General features: G+C 41.6%; 1 protein-coding gene and 1 long non-coding RNA gene across 51 annotated transcripts in view; one reads left to right on the plus strand and one right to left on the minus strand.

Annotated features, from left to right (window-relative positions):
• LOC149976898 (uncharacterized) overlaps nucleotides 1-21,352 on the minus strand; it is a 175,736-nt gene that overhangs the window by 153,636 nt on the left and 748 nt on the right. The window lies entirely within an intron of this gene.
• LOC110491946 (HECT, UBA and WWE domain containing E3 ubiquitin protein ligase 1) overlaps nucleotides 1-21,352 on the plus strand; it is a 79,427-nt gene that overhangs the window by 4,363 nt on the left and 53,712 nt on the right. For all 50 annotated transcript variants that reach the window (XM_090202702.1, XM_090202743.1, XM_090202704.1 and 47 more), the window contains exons 3-20: nucleotides 419-468; nucleotides 702-771; nucleotides 994-1,092; nucleotides 2,784-2,990; nucleotides 3,468-3,620; nucleotides 3,916-3,978; nucleotides 4,134-4,211; nucleotides 4,346-4,393; nucleotides 4,654-4,822; nucleotides 5,125-5,225; nucleotides 7,229-7,379; nucleotides 7,613-7,740; nucleotides 8,393-8,533; nucleotides 9,828-9,948; nucleotides 12,797-12,904; nucleotides 13,076-13,177; nucleotides 17,999-18,079; nucleotides 19,172-19,278. In XM_090202702.1, the coding sequence (XP_090058828.1) occupies nucleotides 727-771; nucleotides 994-1,092; nucleotides 2,784-2,990; nucleotides 3,468-3,620; nucleotides 3,916-3,978; nucleotides 4,134-4,211; nucleotides 4,346-4,393; nucleotides 4,654-4,822; nucleotides 5,125-5,225; nucleotides 7,229-7,379; nucleotides 7,613-7,740; nucleotides 8,393-8,533; nucleotides 9,828-9,948; nucleotides 12,797-12,904; nucleotides 13,076-13,177; nucleotides 17,999-18,079; nucleotides 19,172-19,278 (1,902 nt within the window). In that variant the 5' untranslated portion in view covers nucleotides 419-468; nucleotides 702-726. The remainder of the gene's footprint in view (nucleotides 1-418; nucleotides 469-701; nucleotides 772-993; nucleotides 1,093-2,783; nucleotides 2,991-3,467; nucleotides 3,621-3,915; nucleotides 3,979-4,133; nucleotides 4,212-4,345; nucleotides 4,394-4,653; nucleotides 4,823-5,124; nucleotides 5,226-7,228; nucleotides 7,380-7,612; nucleotides 7,741-8,392; nucleotides 8,534-9,827; nucleotides 9,949-12,796; nucleotides 12,905-13,075; nucleotides 13,178-17,998; nucleotides 18,080-19,171; nucleotides 19,279-21,352) is intronic.

Consider the following 21,352-nt stretch of genomic DNA (forward strand, 5'->3'; position numbering starts at 1 on the left):
AACACCCTTAGAGAGAGTGTGAAAATGACTCCTGTTTGATATGTTGCTCAGTGAAGTATTGGACATATACAATTTTCCTCAATCTATTGATTGGATCTGCTTGGGTAACTGTCACCTCACCTTTTTGGCCTATACGTTTGAACCCACATTTAGCTTTCTTTGTCAAAGCTGTATTCGGACTGTTACCTAATTGGGTATAGGCTACCTGATTGCAGTCTGCACCACTGAGCAAATTGATTTTGTCTAGTTAGTCCCTCTGTGGCTATTCTTTTTTTGAATTGTGTTGGACGAGAGACCCTTTTTCATCGGAGGAATGATTTCTTATTGTCTAACCATAACTAACACATTTTGACAAGTGTTTGAAACTATTCTCACTATTCATGTTTACGTAATGTTAATGACTATTTTCTAATTTCAGGAATTGTGAATGAAACATGATGTTAAGTGGGTATTGCCAAATTACTTACTGTAAGTGTGACTTTTACATTTCTCTTGAACACACATTGCATATATTTGAATATAATTCACAAGTTCCATTTCAGTCTAAAATCCAGCATGCAAACTATGTCCCTGCTAATTTTGTTACTGTACTTGATGTAGCCTAACTGTGCGACATGTAGTAGCAAGCAGCAGATTCCATACATACACATTCATTGTTTCCTTACAGGCTGCATGCTAATCTATCCTACTGTTCCCAACAGGAGCATCAGATAGAAACTAGCGACAATGAAGGTCGACAGAAGCAAGTTAAAGAAAACCCCAACAGAAGCTGTGAGTATGCGTAATAATGTTGGCTCTGACTGTCTGTAATTCCTCTTTGACCCCCCCACTGTACATGTCCTGAACAGCCTTCTCGCCTTTTTCGCTCTCTCTCCCCCACCACCCTCCAATCTTCCCTCCACTATCCGCCCCCTCCCTACACCACTCTCTAATCCCCCCTCTCTCGCGCACTCTCTCTACCACCCTCCAACCTTCTCTCTCCCTTTCTCACAGCCTGCGGACTGCAGGACGCTCATAGAGAAGCTCAAGGGATGCAGCGACGAGCAACTACTGCTGGAGCTGCAGCACATCAAGACCTGGAATATTGGCAAGGTGAGCAGGAGGGAAATATCTGTGGGAGGAAGAGAAACTTAGTCAATTATTTAATGTCCTCTGGGTGACGTTCATTATCTTTGTATTAGATGACATTATCATAGAGGCAAAGATAAATATCTTGTTAATCTACCCATCGTGTCCGATTTTAAAAAAATTAAAAAAATAAAATAAATAAATAAATAAAATAAAAAATGCTTTACAGCGGAAGCACCACATATGATTATGTTAGGTCATAGCCAAGTCGAAAACACAGCCATTTTTCCAGCCAAAGATAACCTTTGATGATCTTCATCAGATGAAACTCATAGGACATCATGTTACACAATACATGTATGTTTTGTTCCATAATGTGGATATTTATATCCAAAAATCTCAGTTTACATTGGCGCCTTACGTGCAGTAATGTTTTGGTTCCAAAACATTCAGTGATTTTGCAGAAATACTCATAATAAAAATTGATTAAATATACAACTGTTATTCACAGAATTAAAGAGACTTCTCCTTAATGCAACCGCTGTGTCATTAATTTATTTATTTATTTTTACGGAAAAAGCATAATCTGAGAATGGCACTTAGAACCCAAAACAACCAGAGGAATATCCGCCATTTTGGAGTCAACAAAGTTAGAAACAACACCATAAATATTCACTTATCTTTGATGATCTTCATCAGAAGGCACTCCCAGGAATCCCAGGTCGACAATAAATGACTGATTTGTTCCATGAAGTCCGTCATTGATGTCCAAATAGCCACTTGTTGTTAGCGTGTTCAGCCCAGTAATCCATCTTCATGAGGCGCAGGCACTTCATCCAGACAAAAACTCGAAAAGTTCCGTTACATTCCTTTAGAAACATGTCAAACAATGTATGAAATCAATCTTTAGGATGTTTTTAACATAAAACGTCAATAATATTCCAACCGGAGAATTCCTTTGTCTTCAGAAAAGCACTGGAACGAGAGGTAACTCTGTCGGGAGCGCGCGTCATGAGACCAAGGCACTCTGCCAGACCACTGACTCAGAGGTCTCATGAGCCCATCCTTTATAGTAGAATCCTCATTCAAGTTTCTAAAGACGGTTGACATCTAGTGGAAGCCGTAGGAAGTGCAACTTTATCCATATCTCATATCTGTGTATTCGGTAGGCCAAGCTTTGAAAAATTACAAACCTTAGATGTCCCACTTCCTGGTTGGATTTCTCTCAGGTTTTTGCCTGCCATATGAGTTATGTTATACTCACAGACATCATTCAAACAGTTTTATAAACTTGAGTGTTTTCGATCCAATACTAATAATAATATGCATATATTAGCATCTGGGACAGAGTAGGAGGCAGTTCACTGCAAGCTATTCATCCAAAAGTGAAAATGCTGCCCCGTATCCCAAAAAGGTTAACCGACATTTCCCAGATTTTGGGGTCACCAGGGACCTATTATTCACCTGGGCTGCGCACAGCAGGGCACAATATTGTGATTTTCCAATGTGAATATATGATGTAGTACAACATTTCCTCTAATGTAAAATAAGGAATCATGTCCACTATATTCATAACAATTCTATCAGCAGCGTTCCACAACATTTGTCTGCGGAACGTGGCCTTGGTGTTTAACGCTCTATCAGCAGAACGTGGCCTCTATCTAAAGTGACCCCCAAAGTCCTTAACGGCCTCTCTTGTCTTCCCAACCCTTCAGTGTGAGCTTTACCATTGGGTTGACCTGCTGGACCGTTTTGATGGGATCCTGTGTGATGCGGGCCAGACGGTGGAGAACATGTCGTGGTTGCTGGTCTGTGACCGGCCGGACAACGGGCAGCTCAAAGCTTTACTGCTGGCCGTGCTCAACTTCACAGCCCTGCTCATTGAGTACAGCTTCTCCAGGCACCTCTACAGCTCCATAGAGGTAGGACCACTCTCCAGTTAACACGACCAGGGTCATGTTCAGTAGGGCATGCTGAAATGTAAACTGTAGACAACTTCTTATTTGACAAGTTCAGATAGTTTAGGGCTACCTCCCTTGACTACGCACTGTTTCCCCTACCACTGAATGGGTAAAGTAGACCTCCCTGCCTAGCTCTGTTGGGATCCCCCTGCCTAAGAGTGACATTTTTTTTTTTTTGCTTGAGGGTCTACTCTAGATGTTGCTTTTAGTGCCTTTGGAAAATTATATAGAAGACTCATTGCAATAACTTATCCTCAGTAAATAAAGGTTAAGTGAATAAATTATCCTCTCTGGGTGATGCACCTGTCACAAACCACGATGGAATGAGCCAATCAGCCTCTCACCTTATTAACTCTCTGTTTCTCCCCCCCTCGCTCGCTTGCCCCCCTTGCTCTTTTTTGCTCTTTCTTTCGCTTTTGATCTCGCTCTCCCTCTCAGCACTTGACCACCCTGTTAGCATCATGTGACATGCAGGTTGTTCTGTCTGTGCTGAACCTCCTCTACGTGTTCAGTAAACGCTCCAACTACATCACCAGACTGGGCTCTGACAAGAGGACCCCTCTGCTGGCACGCCTACAACATCTGGCTGAGGTACGGGTGTCAGAATTAAACAAACATGTTTATTAGGATCTCTTTTAGCCCGACGGGCTGATGGTACTCTATGGGTGTTGTGGGTAGGCCATTGTCAATGTGTGTTTTAAATGCTTTTTAAATTGGATTGAAGGAGTGCCTTAGCCTTTTCTAGTTTGCGTTCAGTTTTACTGTTGCCAGCCATAGCCTATGTTCTATTTAAAAACCAACTACCAATGTATGTGCCCTGCCTTGATATGTAGACTATAAAGTTGTATGAGTTGCTGTTCTGATGTCTGTGATGTTCCCTGTGTAGAGCTGGGGAGGAAAAGAGAATGGCTTCGGTCTGGCAGAGTGCTGCAGGGACCTGGCTATGACGGTGAGCGTCACACTTTGTCATTGTCACAATCTATAAAAGCTTGCTGTCTCCACACAATTGGCTAATTTGCTTTGTAGTGATTACATTTTTCTTTGACTTGTAATCCCTACCCCCAACCTCACCCCTCTCCTCTCTCTTGGCATCACTCTGAGCAGAAGTACCCTCCCAGTGCCACCACACTGCACTTTGAGTTCTATGCTGAACCTGGCCTCGAGGTCAAAGTGGAGAGGAAGGTAAAGACGGACACCTTTCCTAACCAGAAAAAAAATATTAGTGTGCAACTAATGTGTGTCCCTGGTCTTGTTAGGCTATGTCTTGTTATGAGTGGATTGATTGACCATTTGTGAACTTTCTCTCCCGGCAACAGACCAGTAGTAACACACTACACTACATTCACATCGAACAGCTCGACAAGGTAAGGGACAAATATTGTCTATTTTCTCAGAGCATTTAATGAATTTAACCAAAGATTGCGAGGACTAGTCTATTGTACCCTTTTAATTGTTTTGGGACTAAGTCCATCAGGAATGTGTTTATTCCTGATTATGAATTCCTGCTTTTCTGAGATTTATTGTACATTCATATCATTGAAACTGACCTATTACCCCAGCAAAAATTTGGATTTTTGATTTTCTATCTTGTCCTGCTCACCCAACCTCCCTGTGGTGTTTCCAGATCTCTGAGAGTCCCAGTGAGATCATGGAGTCTCTGACGGTGATGTACAACATCCCTAAAGACAAGCAGACCCTGCTGTTCACGCACATCAGACTGGCCCACGGCTTCTCCAACCACAAGAAGAGACTACAAGCTGTACAGGCCAGGCTCCACGCCATCTCTATCCTGGGTAAGCGTGTTTATTTCACCCGGATCACGTACAATGTACCAGATTGGAGCTACATGGCCAATTCTCATCTGCAGTCCTGTTATTGAGTTACCGGCTCAATATAATTCAACAGTTTCCACCACCTTGTTCAGTGCCAAATAGGCCCATCAGTACTCGTGTCTGAGTGTTCCTGATGTTTGCTGGTGTCTGTGTTGTAGCTGCGGATCAATGAAGCCAATACTTTTCATCATGCATTTCATGTCAATGATTCCTTTGAAATATCTTCGCTAACTTAATTGTTATGGCGGTCTCGTTTTCCCCAGTGTACTCCAATGCACTCCAGGAGTCTGCCAACAGTATTCTCTACAACGGCTTGATAGAGGAGCTGGTGGACGTGCTACAGATTACAGACAAACAGCTTGTGGTAAGATGCACCTTTTTGTCTCTCTCCCCTTCTCTCTCTCCCCTTGTGTCCGCTGTACTACTGTCACAATACCGTAGTAGGTGTGAAATTGGAGCCCGATATTGTGACTGCAATCATGTCATGTGTGTACGATGTTCCCATGACTGGTCGATGTTGTTGGTTCAGTATTTATGTAATTTATAGAAGATTGTGTTGTTGACAATTAACAATATGATGTTTATAGTTGTACTATAATGTGTAGTACATTTTTGGCCAATGATTTTGAATGAAATTTTATAATACCATCACTATTGTCTCGGCGTTGTATACGTACGTCCCTGAAGAGTTTCCCCAGTCATAAAACAGAGTAAATGTGATTTGAGTGGGAGCCCTGAATGGTATACAGTGGGGGATAAAAGTATTTAGTCAGCCACAAATTGTGCAAGTTCTCCCACTTAGACAGATGAGAGAGACCTGTAATTTTCATCATAGGTACACTTCAACTATGACAGACAAATTGAGGGGGAAAAATAAAAAAAATCACATTGTAGGATTTTTAATGAATTTATTAGCAAATTATGGTGGAAAATAAGTATTTGGTCACCTACAAACAAGCAAGATTTCTGGCTCTCACAGACCTGTAACTTCTTCTTTTAGAGGCTCCTCTGTCCTCCACTCGTTACCTATATTAATGGCACCTGTTTGAACTTGTTATCAGTATAAAAGACACCTGTCCACAACCTCAAACAGTCACACTCCAAACTCCACTATGGCCAAGACCAAAGAGCTGTCAAAGGACACCAGAAACAAAATTGTAGACCTGCACCAGGCTGGGAAGACTGAATCTGCAATAGGTAAGCAGCTTGGTTTGAAGAAATCAACTGTGGGAGCAATTATTAGGAAATGGAAGACATACAAGACCACTGATAATCTCCCTCGATCTGGGGCTCCACGCAAGATCTCACCCGTGGGGTCAAAATGATCACAAGAACGGTGAGCAAAAATCCCAGAACCACACGGGGGGACCTAGTGAATGACCTGCAGAGAGCTGGGACCAAAGTAACAAAGCCTACCATCAGTAACACACTACGCCGCCAGGGACTAAAATCCTGCAGTGCCAGACATGTCCCCCTGCTTAAGCCAGTACATGTCCAGGCCCGTCTGAAGCTTGCTAGAGAGCATTGGATGATGCAGACGAAGATTGGGAGAATGTCACATGGTCAGATGAAACCAAAATAGAACTTTTTGGTAAAAACTCAACTCGTCGTGTTTGGAGGACAAAGAATGCTGAGTTGCATCCGAAGAACACCATACCTACTGTGAAGCATGGGGGTGGAAACATCATGCTTTGGGTCTGTTTTTCTGCAAAGGGGCCAGGACGACTGATCCGTGTAAAGGAAAGAATGAATGGGGCCATGTATCGTGAGATTTTGAGTGAAAACCTCCTTCCATCAGCAAGGGCATTGAAGATGAAACCTGGCTGTCTGTCAGCATGACAATGATTCCAAACACACTGCCCGGGCAACGAAGGAGTGGCTTCGTAAGAAGCATTTCAAGGTCTTGGAGTGGCCTAGTCAGTCTCCAGGTCTCAACCCCATAGAAAATCTTTGGAGGGAGTTGAAAGTCTGTGTTGCCCAGCAACAGCCCCAAACATCACTGCTCTAGAGGAGATCTGCACGGAGGAATGGGCCAAAATACCAGCAACAGTGTGTGAAAACCTTGTGAAGACTTACAGAAAACGTTTGACCTCTGTCATTGCCAACAAAGGTTATACAACAAAGTATTGAGAATCTTTTGTTATTGACCAAATACTTATTTTCCACCATAATTTGCAAATAAATTAATTAAAAATCCTACAATGTGATTTTCTGGATTTTTTTCCCCCTCATTTTGTCTGTCATAGTTGAAGTGTACCTATGATGAAAATTACAGGCCTCATCTTTTTAAGTGGGAGAACTTGCACAATTGGTGGCTGACTAAATACTTTACCCCACTGAATGTAGAGTCCTCCTGTCTCTCAACAGGACATAAAGGCAGCGTCTTTACGCACCTTAACGTCCATTGTGCACCTTGAGAGGACACCCAAGCTGTCCAACATCATCGACTGCACCGGCACAGCCTCTTACCACGGCTTCCTGCCTGTACTGGTGCGCAACTGCATACAGGCCATGATCGGTGAGTCACAGACATACTGTGAAATGTCTACTTTAGTTTTTTCTAGACCGTTCTGAAAGGAGATGCCAATACAGTTCTAGAGGAGATGTAGAATTAAGGTCATAGGTAGGGTGGGATTCTATCCTTAGCCAATTTAGGTGACGTGTGTTTGGGAGTTTCACCCTGCTCCTATTCTTGGCTTCACTGTTCAGGTGGAAGCAAGTCCCCTCTGTAACCTGTTGTTGTCTCCTCAGACCCTCTGATGGAGCCGTACCCGCACCAGTTTGCCACGGCGCTGTTCTCCTTCCTCTACCACCTGGCTAGTTACGATGCTGGGGGGGAGGCCCTGGTCTCCTGTGGGATGATGGAAGCCCTGCTCAAGGTAAAAATATATATTTGTCACATATACAACATATGCGCCCAATACAACCTTACGTTGAAATGCTTACTTACAAGCCCTTAACCAAAAGTTACAAATAATTAAACAGCAGGAGTAAAGTAACAATAGCGAGGCTATATACAGGGGGTACAGAGTCGATGTGTGGGGGCACCAGTTAGTCGAGGTAATATGCACATGTAGGTAGAGTTATTAAAGTGATATGTTTAGATAATAACAGTAGCAGCAGCGTAAAAGAGGGGGGGGGGGCAATGCAAATAGTCTGCCGTTTACTCACCAAGCAAACTATACATATCATTCTGCTGAGCTGGCCTGGTTTCACCAAGTATGTTTGATGGGCACACATTCTGTGCAGGTGTGTGACATTTTGAAGATCTGTTGATTGGCACCGAATCTATGTCCGGTCCAGCATTCTGAATGGCTCACTCTGCAAAAAGGCTGAGCAGCCCTACATTTTTCCGTCCTTCTTATGTGCCATAGGGACCCCAATTAAGATCACATTTAGCACGCCTTTTAGTGCAGAAGTAGAGGAGCTGAATTGTTTTCTAAAACCAGAATGGGCTTAATCTGGGTCTGGGAATCTGCCCCGTACTGTTTGTATGCACACAGTCTTATCTACTGCCTACTTCTTCCTTAGGTGATCAAGTTCCTGGGGGACGAGCAGGACCAGATCACGTTTGTGACGCGTGCGGTCCGAGTGGTGGACCTCATCACCAATCTGGACATGGCAGCCTTCCAGTCACACACTGGCCTTACCATCTTCATCAGCAGGCTGGAGGTAGGGTAACACACACTAGGGATGGGCATTTGAAATAATTTCACTATTGAAATAATATCCTGAAATATTTCTTGATTTTCAGATAGTTGAAATACATGTTTTTAAAAAATATATATATATGTATATGTGTGTGTATGTGTGTGTGTATGTGTGTGTGTGTATGTATGTATGTATGTATGTATGTATGTATGTATGTATGTATGTATGTATGTATGTATGTATGTATGTATATATATGTATATATATGTATATATATGTATATATATGTATATATGTGAATATATATATATGTATGTATATATATATGTATATATATATATATATATATATAAATATATGTATGTATATGTATGTATGTGTGTGTGTATATGTGTATATATATGTGTGTATATATATATATATATATGAGAGAGAGGTGCCGCTCTGCTTGCTTGCAGCAGTGCGGGGATGGACAGGGACCGGTGTGTTTGACACAGGAGGGGGAGGGGGAGGGTAGCCATACAGACTCGCGCTAGCTAACCTACGGCATCTACACGTTTGTCTTTCTATCATCCCATCTGGTAGAGCCGGTCTTGACTGCATCAAATCGATGTAAAGAAGCTAGCTGAGATAGCCAGCTATTTTGCTGTGCTTCTTGCCCTTGTCTACGCCTTTCTGATTAAACAGCCTACCTGATGGTTGCTTGTTGTACCCTACTCCTTCTCTTTTAGCTGACTTAATTCTGTCATTTTAAATTTCATTTTGCCTTGGTTAGAGGTCTTCTATGTTGCTTGCTGCACGTAGAGCAACTGTCTGCTGTCACTTTGATTGGCTGACAATAACAAAGGCATGAACCTGTGAAGGGATACGGTATGTCATTTTATGGGGTGCATTGCGTCGACTATACCCATCCCAAACACACACCGGCCTTAACATCTTTATCAGCAGGGGACGTAGGGACATGTATACAAGGCAGGGCATGCTCCTATGCCTATCTGTTGCCCCCAGCAAAAAACACTTATTTTCAATTGACATGTTGCCATAGGGCTTGGAAGGTGCATCTGGGGCCTTTGTGCCCCACCCGGGGAATAATAATTATGTTATATAAATAACCTGGGAAATACTGAGTGGGTGATGCACCTCACTTCCCGGGTACCTGATGCACCACTGGGGTCTGGCTACTCAGCTCAAAGTCACTGCTGAAAACAAACATGTGCCAAACTCGTGTACTCACTTACTCCCTTGCTCTCTCTCTCTCCCTCTTTCTCCTTCCCTCTCACCCCCTTTTTTCCCCAATCATTCTCTCTCGCTGCAGCATGAGGTAGACCTGTCTAGGAAAGAGTGTCCTTTTGTCATCAAGCCAAAGATCCAGAGACCCAACTCCACCGTAGAATCTGAGGACATGGACACGGACATGGACGGCCAGTCAGAAAGCAGTAAGCTCTTTTTTTTTTCTTTCTATTGTTGTCAATAAACTGTTTTTATTTTTGGGTGTAGGCCTACATTTGTTCAGATTATAATAAGGGATCAACATGGCTATGAAACCCTGTGAAAGTAACTGCCCCTTCCGCTGTATATCAAGGTCCTGTCCCCTTATCTTTTGAATGGGCTTGACGATTATATAATAACATTTGTGAAAACGCGGCCATATAAGATGTTTTAACTCTCGTAAGAATGTTTCACATTGACTACACTGAACAAAAATATAAACACACAATGTAAAGTGTTGGTCCCATGTTTCATGAGCTGGAATAAAAGATCCCAGAAATGTTCCATACTTACAAAAAAGCTTATTTCTCTCAAATTGTGCACAAATTTGTTTACATCCCCAGTTATGGAACATTTCTCCTTTGCCAAGATAATCCATACACCTGAGAGGTATGGCAAATCAAGAAGCTGATTAAACATCATGATCATTACACTGGTGCACCTTGTGTTGGGGTAAATAAAAGGCCACTCTAAAATGTGCAGTTTTGTCACATTACACAATATAGTGCATTCAGAAAATATTCAGACTCCTTGACTTTTTCTACATTTTGTTACTTACAGCCTTATTCTAAAATTGATTAAATCGTTTTTCCCCCCTCATCAATCTACACACAATACCCCATAATGACAATGCAAAAACAGGTTTTTAGAAATTTTTGCACAAAAACTAAACTGAAATCACATTTACATAAGTATTCAGACCTTTTACTCAGTACTTTATTGATGCACCTTTGGCAGTGATTACAGCCTCAAGTCTTCTTGGGTATGATGCTACAAGGTTGGCACACCTCTATTTGGGGAGTTTCTCCCATTCTCTCAAGCTCTGTTAGGTTGGATGGGGAGGGTTGCTGTACAGCTATTTTCAAGTCTCTCCAGAGATGTTCGATTGGTTTCAAGTCCGGGCTGGCTGGGCCACTCAAGGACATTGAGACTTGTCCCGAAGCCACTCCTGTGTTGTCTTGACAGTGTGCTTAGGGTCGTTGTCCTGTTGGGAGGTGAACCTTCGGCCCGGTCTGTAGTCCTGAGTGCTCTGGAGCAGGTTTTCATCAAGGATCTCTTTACAGTGGTGGCCAAATGTTTTGGGAATTACATAAATATTAATTTTTACAGTCTGCTGCCTCGGTTTGTATGATGTCAATTTGCATATACTCCAGAATGTTATGAAGAGTGATCAGATGAATTGCAATTAATTGCAAAGTCCCTCTTTGCCATGCAAATGAGCTGAATCCCCCAAAAACATTTTTACTGCATTTCAACCCTGCCACAAAAGGATCAGCTGACATTATGTCAGTGATACTCTCGTTAACACAGGTGTGAATGTTGATGAGGACAAGGCTGGAAATCACTCTGTCATGCTGATTGAGTTCGAATAACAGACTGAAAGCTTCGAAAGGAGGTTGGAGCTTGGAATCATTGTTCTTCCTCTGTCATCCATGGTTACCTGCAAGGAAACACGTGCCGTCATCATTGCTTTGCACAAAAAGGGCTTCACAGGCAAGGATATTGCTGCCAGTAAGATTGCACCTAAATCAACCATTTATCGGATCATCAAGAACTTCAAGGAGAGAGGTTCAATTGTTGTGAAGAAGGCTTCAGGGTGCCCAAGACAGTCTAACATGCGCCAGGACCGCCTCCTAAAGTTGATTCAGCTGCAGGATCGGGGCACCACCGGTACAGAGCTTGCTCAGGAATGGCAGCAGGCAGGTGTGAGTGGATCTGCACGCACAGTGAGGCGAAGACTTTTGGAGGATGGCCTTGTGTCAAGAAGGGCAGCAAAGAATCCACTTCTCTCTGGGAAAAACATCAGGGAGAGACTGATATTCTGCAGAAGGTACAGGGATTGGACTGCTGAGGACTGGGGTAAAGTCATTTTCTTTGAATCCCCTTTCCGATTGTTTGGGGCAACTTCTCCCAACCATCCAGGAACAGTTTGGTAATGAACAATGCCAGCATGATGGAGCACCTTGCCATAAGGCAAAAGTGTTAACTTAGTGGCTCGGGGAACAAAACATCAATATTTTGAGTTCATGGCCAGGAAACTCCCCAGACCTTAATCCCATTGAGAACTTGTGGTCAATCCTCAAGAGGCGGGTGGACAAGCAAAAACCCACAAATTCTGACAAACTCCAAGCATTGATTATGCAAGAATGGGCAGCCATCAGTCATGATGTGGCCCAGAAGTTAATTGACAGCATGCCAGGGTGGATTGCAGAGGTCTTGAAAAAGAAGGGTCAACTCTGCAAATATTGACTCTGCATCAACTTCATGTAATTGTCAATAAAAGCCTTTAACACTTATGAAATGCTTGTAATTATACTTCCGTATTCCATAGTAACATCTGACAAAAAATATATATAGACACTGAAGCTGCTAACTTTGTGGAAACTAATATTTTTGTCTATCTCAAAACGTTTGGCCACGACTGTACTTTGCTCAGTTCATCTTTCCCTCGATCCTGACTAGTCAACTAGTCCCTGCCGCTAAAAAACATCCCCACAGCATGATGCTGCTGCCACCATTCTTCACCATCGGTTTCCTCCAGGCGTGATGCTTGTTTCTCATGGTCAGACTCCTTTCTGTGCCTTTTGGCAAACTCCAAGCGGGCTGTCGTGCTACGCGTTGTAGTGTTATGGTTGCCACGACTTTAATGAGCCCCCTAAATTAAAAGTTAAATGGCCTCAATTTACCCACTTCTTCCATGTCTGCATTATGGTTGCTAATATAGGTCCAGAGTTGGCGACGTGTCATGGCTGTTAGCTTTGTGTTGTGGCTGCTAACACTGTGTATTCCTAACAGTGTCAGAAGAGAGGATGGAGAGCAGCCCTGGTCCCTCAACTTCCTCTGGCTCCAGACCTGAGACCGATCCCAGAGGACTCAGCAACACTTCCAGCACGCCCCGTACAGGTACACAGACACACGCCGAGGAACACGCATGCAACACTCGCACAAACACAATCCCTCAGCTTAGGCTATCGCACGCACACTCAAGCACGTACTGGGGAAGGCAAGGCATGCACACACTCCATGTTGACCGTCTCCCACTTTGACCATCTCCCATGGCTTTTCTCCTTACAGGCGTCCAGTGTATTCCCCAGAGGGCCGCTCTGTTGAAGTCAATGTTAAACTTTTTAAAGAAAGCAATCCAGGACCCTGCCTTCTCTGATGGCATCCGCCACGGTGAGTGATCTATGATAACCACGCTCTATAAAATGCATGATCAATGGTGATTCTCTAGACTTAGGCATCCTGCAGCTATTATTAAACTTTTGAAAAGTGATATCCCAAGTATAAATACAGTGAAGTACACACTAAAGGGTAAAAAACAATGGTTTGAGCAAAATAATGTTATTTTGACAACGACAAACTTCAAGGAGTTGGTCTGATGGAAATCAGTGATGTCATCGGCCTCCCCCTTGCTTGAGACTCAATAGAGAACAAAAGAGCAAAGGTCCATATGATACTTATCATTTTATCTATAAATGGTCTACCACAACAAGTGAAAAACGTTACACATTTTAGGTTTCCTCTGCAAAAGCCATTTGCCCGACGACGCGCTCATGGACAACGAGTCTCATTTCATACAAGCGCATTTGTTTTCCGTATTTCCGCCTCCTCTCCTCGATTACCTTTGACCTTTTTCAAAAGTAGGGAGGACAGAGGAGTGGGCTAAATCTGTTGAGAATCTCCCATGGGCTCAGGAGTGCACACTACACAGAATCTAGCTAGCAAGCTAATCAATCCACAGCTGGTGTTAGCAAAGTGGACAAAGCCTATACAACTACCTCACCAGTCACTTCTATTTCAAGTCCTGTGGTTTGTATTGATATTGAGGAAACCTAGCTAGCTTTTGTTGACTGATAGTCGAGGTAACTAACAACAAAAATATCAAGAATAGTGACAAACCACTCACGTTTGTGAAATAATCAGTCCGCATTAATTGCTGTTTATAGTAAAGTACTCTAGTAGTTCCGTAATGCTTTTCCAAATCCTTAATCCAGCCACACTATTTAACTTGGTTAAGCTGCCACATGTGTAAAACCCAGATAGCCTACTAGCCCCAAGTGGAGTTAGTAGCTAATTTGAATATCCAAGTGTGAGCAGATTCCATTGGCTGAGCTGGCAAATCAGCTGTTGACTGGTATACGCCCACACCATTCTGTTTCCTGACAGGCCTAGCAGGGGAACAAAATCCCCTTAACATCCTTAATTATCTTTTCTTTTTTTTTTGGAAGGAAGGAAATGTATTTCATTCATATTGTAGTCAATTATAGGTCATATTTCTGGAACTCTGGCCAGCTACTTTAAGCTATCTGGGGTAACTGGCCCTATATGATCATTGTAAGTCTTTTGCCATACACTCTTATCCAGAGTAACTTACAGGAGCAATTAGGGTTCAGTGCCATGGTCAAGGGCACATTGACAGATTTTTCAGCTTGGGGATTTGAACCAGCGACCGGGTTACTGGCTCAACACTCTTAAACGCTAGGCTACCTGCCACCTTTAAGGGTTAAGGGGTTCTAATACTGATAGTAGGAAATGGTGCTTCAACAAATTGAAGTGGAAGACTATTCATAACCATGAAGGCCATATCTGAATACAGTGCTTTCAGAAAGTGGGATTAAAATTGATTGATTTTAGAGAAATAAATAATTAGTTTTATTTTTAACTTTTTATAAACTTATCTTGATTAGATAAATATTTGCACCCCTGAGTCAAAACATTTTTGAAAAACCATTGGCAATGATTACAGCTATGAATCTTTTGGGTTAAGTCTCTAAGAGCTCAGCCAACTCTTTATAAACTTTTGGAAAAAATTTACTTTTTCACAGTAAACTAATTAACTGACTTTCAGTATGCTTATAGGGAAGGGCACTAAACATGTGCGTCACTTACACAAATGACTGATAATTGGCTGAAATAAATTGATATTAAGAAGATTGGGAGTGGTTTTGTTATAGTTCAGTTAAATTTGTGAGATTATTGATCTGCTGCTGAAAAAAATTATGGCTTCTGCTATATCGTGGATCGCGAATGACCTGTCTAGCAGAACAGTGGGTGTTCTTTAATGGAAGTATCTCCAACATAATCCAGGTAGTCGGGCATTCCCCACGGCAGCTGTCTAGGCCTCTTACTTTTTCAAACTTTACTAATGACCTGGCACTGAGTAAAGCCTTTGTCTATGTTTGCTAATGATTCAGCATAATACACGTCAGCTACAACAACAAGTGAAATCACTGTGACGCTTAAAAAAGAGCTGCAGTCAGTGTTAGAATGGGTTGCAAGTAATAAGCTAGTCTGAAATATTTAAAAAATCGAAAAGCATTTTATTTGGGACTTCATTCACAAAACCCTAAACCTCAAATAAATCAATGTAATGAATACTGTGGAAGTTGAGGTCCCTTAGCTGCTTGCTGTAACTCTGAATTGTAAAACATATTGATGCAAAGGTAGCTAAGATAAGGATAGGTCTGTCTGTAATAAAGCTCTGCTCTGCTTTCTTGACATCGCTATCAGCAAAAATGGTCCGTCTGGCCCTTGTTTTCTCGCATCTGGATGACTGCCCAGTCCTATGGTGCCACAGAGAGGGACATGGGTAAATTACAGTGGGCCCAGAGCAGAACGTCTGGCCATTAACTGTACACTGAGTGCTAACATCAATAACATGCATGTCAGTCTCTCCTGGCTCAAAGTAGAGGAGAGATTGACTGCGTCACTACTGTGTTGACATGTTGAAGCACTGAGCTGTCTGTTCAAACAACTTGCACACAGCTCAGACAACCATACATGCACCACGAGGCATGCCACCAGGGGTCTCTTCATCGTTCCCAGAACAGTCCAGAACAGAGACTGGGGAAACGCACAGGACTGCACGGAACTCTATTCCACATCAAGTAACTCATGCAAGCAGTAAAAACACCTTATGGAACACCGTGGACTGAAGAGAGACACACAAACACATCATTTTGTGGTCTTACAAATGTTTTTTGTAGATTAGAGTGGTGTAAAAATGTGTTGTACAATGTGCTGTTTTTTTGTTGTTGTGATGTACACTGAATTAATATAAACGCAACATGTAAAGTGTTGGTCCCATGTTTCATGAGCTGAAATAAAAAATCCCAGAAATGTTCTATTCAAAGCTGATTTTGCACAAATGTGCACAAATTTGTTTACATTCGTTAGTGAGCATTACTCCTTAGCCATTATAATCCATCCACCTGACAGGTGTGGCACATCAACAAGCTGATTAAACAGCAGTGTAAATATACAGGTGCACCTTGTGCTCGGGACAATAAAAGGCCACCCTAAAATGTGCACTTTTGTCATACAACACAATGCCACAGAAGTTTTGAAGGGGCGTGTAGTTGGCATGCTGACTGCAGGAATGTCCACCAGAGCACCAGATTTTATATTTATATCTGTAATAAAGCCCTTTTGTGGGGAGAAACTCTTTCTGATTGGCTGGGCCAAGCTCCCCAGTGGGTGGGTCTGGCCCACCCATGGCTGCACCCCTGCCAAGTAATCTGAAAACCATAGATTAAGGCCTTATTTCAATTGACTGATTTCCTTGTATGAACTGTAGCTCAGTAAAATCTTTGAAATTGTTGCGTTTTTATATTTTGTTCAGTATAATTGCCTTAATCTTGTTTGCACCCCAGGAAGAGTAGCTGCTACCTTGCTACACCTGTATGGTAGAATATATATATTTCTTCAAACCCTGTCAAGTTCTTTGTTGATCAATGATAGACAGCCATTTTCATGTCTTGACATATTTACAAGCCCATTTCAGTCAAAACTGTAACGAGGCCTCTTGGGAACATTCAATTATGTATATTTTTTTTAAGCAACTCCAGTGTAGATTTGGCCTTGTGTTTTAGGTTATTGTCCTGCTGAAAGGGGAGTTTGTCTCCCAGTGTCTGTTGGAAGCAGACTAAACAAGGTTTTCGTCTAGGATTTTTCTTGTGCTTAGCTGTATTGTTTCTGGGGGGTTTTCAACAACAAAAAAGTTTCCTTGCCGTTGACAAGCATAACATGATTCAGCCACCATGCTTGAAAATATAAAGTGGTCAGTGATGTGATGTGCTGTTTGATTTGCCCCAAACATAATGCTTTGTATTCAGGACAAAAAGTTGATTTCTTTGACACATTTTTTGCAGTGCCTTGTTGCGAACAGGATGTGTGTGTTGGAATATTTTTTTCTGTACCGGTTTCCTTCTTTTTACTCTCTTTTAGGTTAGTATTTTGGAGTAACTACAGGGTTGTTGATCCTTCCTTAGGAGAACTATCACAGCCATTAACTGGTTTTTAAATCACCATTGGCGTCATGGTGAAATCCCTGAGCGGTTTCCTTCCTCTCCGGCAACCGAGTTGGGAAGGATGCCTGTATCTTTGTCGCGACTTGTCTATTGATATAACATCCGAAGACTAATTTAATAACTTCACCACACTCAAAGGGATATTCTGTGTCTGCTTTTTTTGTTTTTTGCATATCTATCAATCGGTGCCCTTCTTTGGAAGCCATTGGAAATCCTCCCTGGTTTTTGTGCTTGAATCTGTGCTTTAATTTCACTATTCGATTAAGAGACCTTAAAGATAATTTTGTTTGTGGGGTACAGAGATGGGGTGTTAATTTTTTAAAACATGTTATTGAACACAGAATGAGTCCATGCAACTTATGTGATTTTTACGCTTAAGCTTAATTAGGCTTGCCATAACAAAGGGATTGACTCAAGACATTTCTGCTTTCATTTTTAAGTAATTTCTTATCATTTCTAAAAATCAAAATTCCACATTGACATTGGGTATTGTGTGTAGGTCAATGACACAATCTCATTTTAATAAATTTTAAATTCAGGCTGTAACACAGCTAAATATGGAAAAAGTAAACTGGTGTGAACACTTTCTGAAGGCAGTATATATTCCATGATGTATGATTGTATGAATACCCCCTGGACATAGCCTGACTAACCGTCGTGTCTCTGTATGGCCTCTATTCTCCAGTCATGGACGGGTCCTTGCCTACCTCACTCAAGCACATCATCAGTAATGCCGAGTACTATGGACCTTCTCTCTTCCTACTGGGTGAGTACTCAGTTCACACGTTCTTCAGTGATATTCGGTTTAGAGGTTGACCGATTTTAATCGGCATGGCCCATTTAATTGGGGCCGATTTCAAATTTTCATAACAATCGGTAAACGTCATTTTTGGACGCTGATTATGGTCGATTACATTGCACTCCATGAGGAGACTGCATGGCAGGCTGACCACCTGTTTTCACGAGTGCAGCAAGGAGCCACGGTAAGTTGCTAGCTAGCATTAAACTTCTATTTAAAAAACAATCAATCTAAACAATCACTAGTTAACTGCACATGGTTTATATTACTAGTTTAACTAGCTTGTCCTGCATTGCATATAATCAATGTGGTGCCTGTTCATTTATCATCGAATCACAGCCTACTTTGCCATGCTTGTAGCACAGCGCTGTTTATGACTTCAAGCCTATCAACTCCCGAGATTAGGCTTGCATTACTAAAGTGCCTATAAGAACATCCAATAGTCAAAGGTATATGAAATACAAATGGAATAAGAGAGAAATTGTCATATTATTCCTTTAACTACAAGCTAAAACTTCTTACTTGGGAATATTGAAGACTCATGTTAAAAGGAACCACCAGATTTCATATGTTCTGAGCAAGGAACTTAAACGATAGCTTTTTTTTTTTTTTTTTTACATTGCACATATTGCACTTTTACTTTCTTCTCCAACACTTTGTTTTTGCATTATTTAAACCAAATTGAACATGTTTCATGATGCATTTGAGACTAAGTTGATTTTATTTATGTATTATATTAAGTTAAAATAAAAATGTTCATTCAGTATTGTTGTAATTATCATTATTACATAAATAAAATCGGCCGATTTAATCGGTATCTGCTTTTTTGGTCCTCCAGTAATCGGTATCGGCGTTGAAAAATCATAATTGGTCGACCTCTACTTTGTTTTAGATGTATTAGATTGCATAGTATGCTTACTAATTTCACTTGAGACAATTCTCCAAAGTCCATCAAATCATATGCCATTTTGATGTTAAGCGAAAAGGAATGGTGTAAATTGTCTCAGTTTTTGGTCTGATTTTAAAACGCTCTCCCTCCGTCTCCTCTCTCCTCCACAGCAACGGAGGTGGTGACAGTGTTTGTGTTCCAGGAGCCGTCTCTGCTCTCCTCCCTGCAGGATAACGGTCTGACTGATGTCATGCTGCATGCCCTGCTCATCAAAGACGTGAGTAGCACAGCACTCCCTCCCCTCTCGGCTCACCCCGCTTTCAGACACTAGTGGCAAAAACCCTTTCTGCAAGTGAAGGTGTTAATATAATGTTTCTCCCCCTCCTGTATTTGGAAGAATTTAAACCAATCTAAACAGATCACTGTCCAACATTTTTCTGGTTGGCTGGATGAAAGTGGAACATGTCAACAGGAGTGTAGAAAATAGAGCAGTGCAGAAAAGGAACTCAAAACAGAAAAGCAACGTCCACTCTCCATGGTCTTCAATGCAGGTTCGCGTTGATAATTGCGGGGAGTTTTTTTTTTTGCCGCTAGTGTCTGAATGCGGGGTCACTCTCTCTCCTCTCTCTCCCTCATTTTGATTGCTCACCGGATCTTCCCCCCCCCCCTCATTTCCTCTTGCTCCCTCCTGTCCACCCCTCTCTTCTTCTACACATGTTTAAATGTCACATTTTCTTTTAGAGCAGGTTCATGCATTAACAGCAGTCCAGCCAGTGTGCCTACATTAGCTAGTCTTCAGTGTTGTCTGTAAGTACATGGAGTAGCCAGCCAGGGAATTCCGGTCCGGGGGTTTGATGAACTAGCTCTATTCTGGTGGCCTCTGGTACATTCTAATGTATTGATTCCATCCAAAATACACAGTTAAATTATTGAATACTCTTAACGACTTTACCTCCCAGATTGGTAAAATTAGTTGTGGTATTGAGTAGGAAGATGTGACTTTGCAATTAAAATGACTGAAAATGTATGAATTCAGTGTATCATTGGCCTATATGATCAGGTCTATTTTCTAAGTACGATAATCTTTTTTAACATTAAACCGGTCTTCAAATTCAAATCATATTTACAGTTTTACTGCAAGATATGAATTGCCACAATTGTTTGTTCTTCAAATTCTGTATTTTATTGGCTCTGCTGCTGTGGCCACTTAGGGTAAGGGGCATCAGGTAGCCTAGTGGTTAGAGCGTTGAGCCAGTAACCGAAAGGTTGCTAGATGGATTCCCCGAGCTGACAAGGTAAAAATCTGTCGTTCTGCCCCCGAACAAGGCAGTTAACCCATTGTTCCTAGGCCGTCATTGTAAATAAGAATTTGTTCTTAACTGACTTGCCTAATTAAGGAAATCAATGTAATTTTGTAATTTGGGTGAACTGTCCCTTTAACAGTTTTCACTGTCAATCAGTCGTTGTGGGTGTGATTGTCAGGGGAGGGTGACGGATATAATGAGGCAGGTGTTAAATATGGGCTTTGCTACACAGAAGGAAGCAGTTGACTACTCCATTGTCTACATTTTAATCAAATCAGTAGGTTTTATCAATATATTTAATACCGTATAAGTATCTTTTCTAACTTTCAATCTGTTTTAATTGATATTATGGAATGAGGCTCTGTCTCCAGTACCTAGTGTTCCTGCAATGATGATCTTCATTGAATGTTTTCCTAAATTATCTGCAGATAATCGCCAATAAGCAATAGTAGCCCACCAGTATGCAAATTTAGGGAGCCAAATGAACGGCTCTCACCAATGCGATTCGGTTATTTTCAAAAAGAGCTGTTTGTTTGCAAACAACCCAACCCATCAGTAGGCTATACTGACGAGTCACTTGAGCGGTCCCTGTCAAGTTTCGACATGTGCTTCAAATTAGAGGTCGGCCGATTATGATTTTTCAACACCGATACCGATTTATTGGAGGGCTAAAAAAAAGCCGATGACGATTTTTTTTTACATATTTTTTAAAATGTATTTGTAATGACAATTACAACAATACTGAATGAACACTTATTCTAACTTAATATAATACATCAATAAATAATGAAACATGTTCAATTTGGTTTAAATAATGCAAAAACAAAGTGTTGGAGAAGAAAGTAAAAGTGCAATATGTGCTATGTAAGAAAGCTAATGTTTCAGTTCCTTGCTCAGAACATGAGAACAAATGAAAGCTGGTGGTTCCTTTTAACCTTTCTGATCTCCCCATCCCGGATCCGGGTTCGTGAATACAGACTCAAGCTCATTACCATAACGCAACGTTAACTATTCATGAAAATCGCAAATGAAATGAAATAAATATGC

This window comes from Oncorhynchus mykiss, chromosome 16 (assembly GCF_057628025.1).
Source record: "Oncorhynchus mykiss isolate SJ-2025 chromosome 16, ASM5762802v1, whole genome shotgun sequence".
Taxonomy (NCBI): domain Eukaryota; kingdom Metazoa; phylum Chordata; class Actinopteri; order Salmoniformes; family Salmonidae; genus Oncorhynchus; species Oncorhynchus mykiss.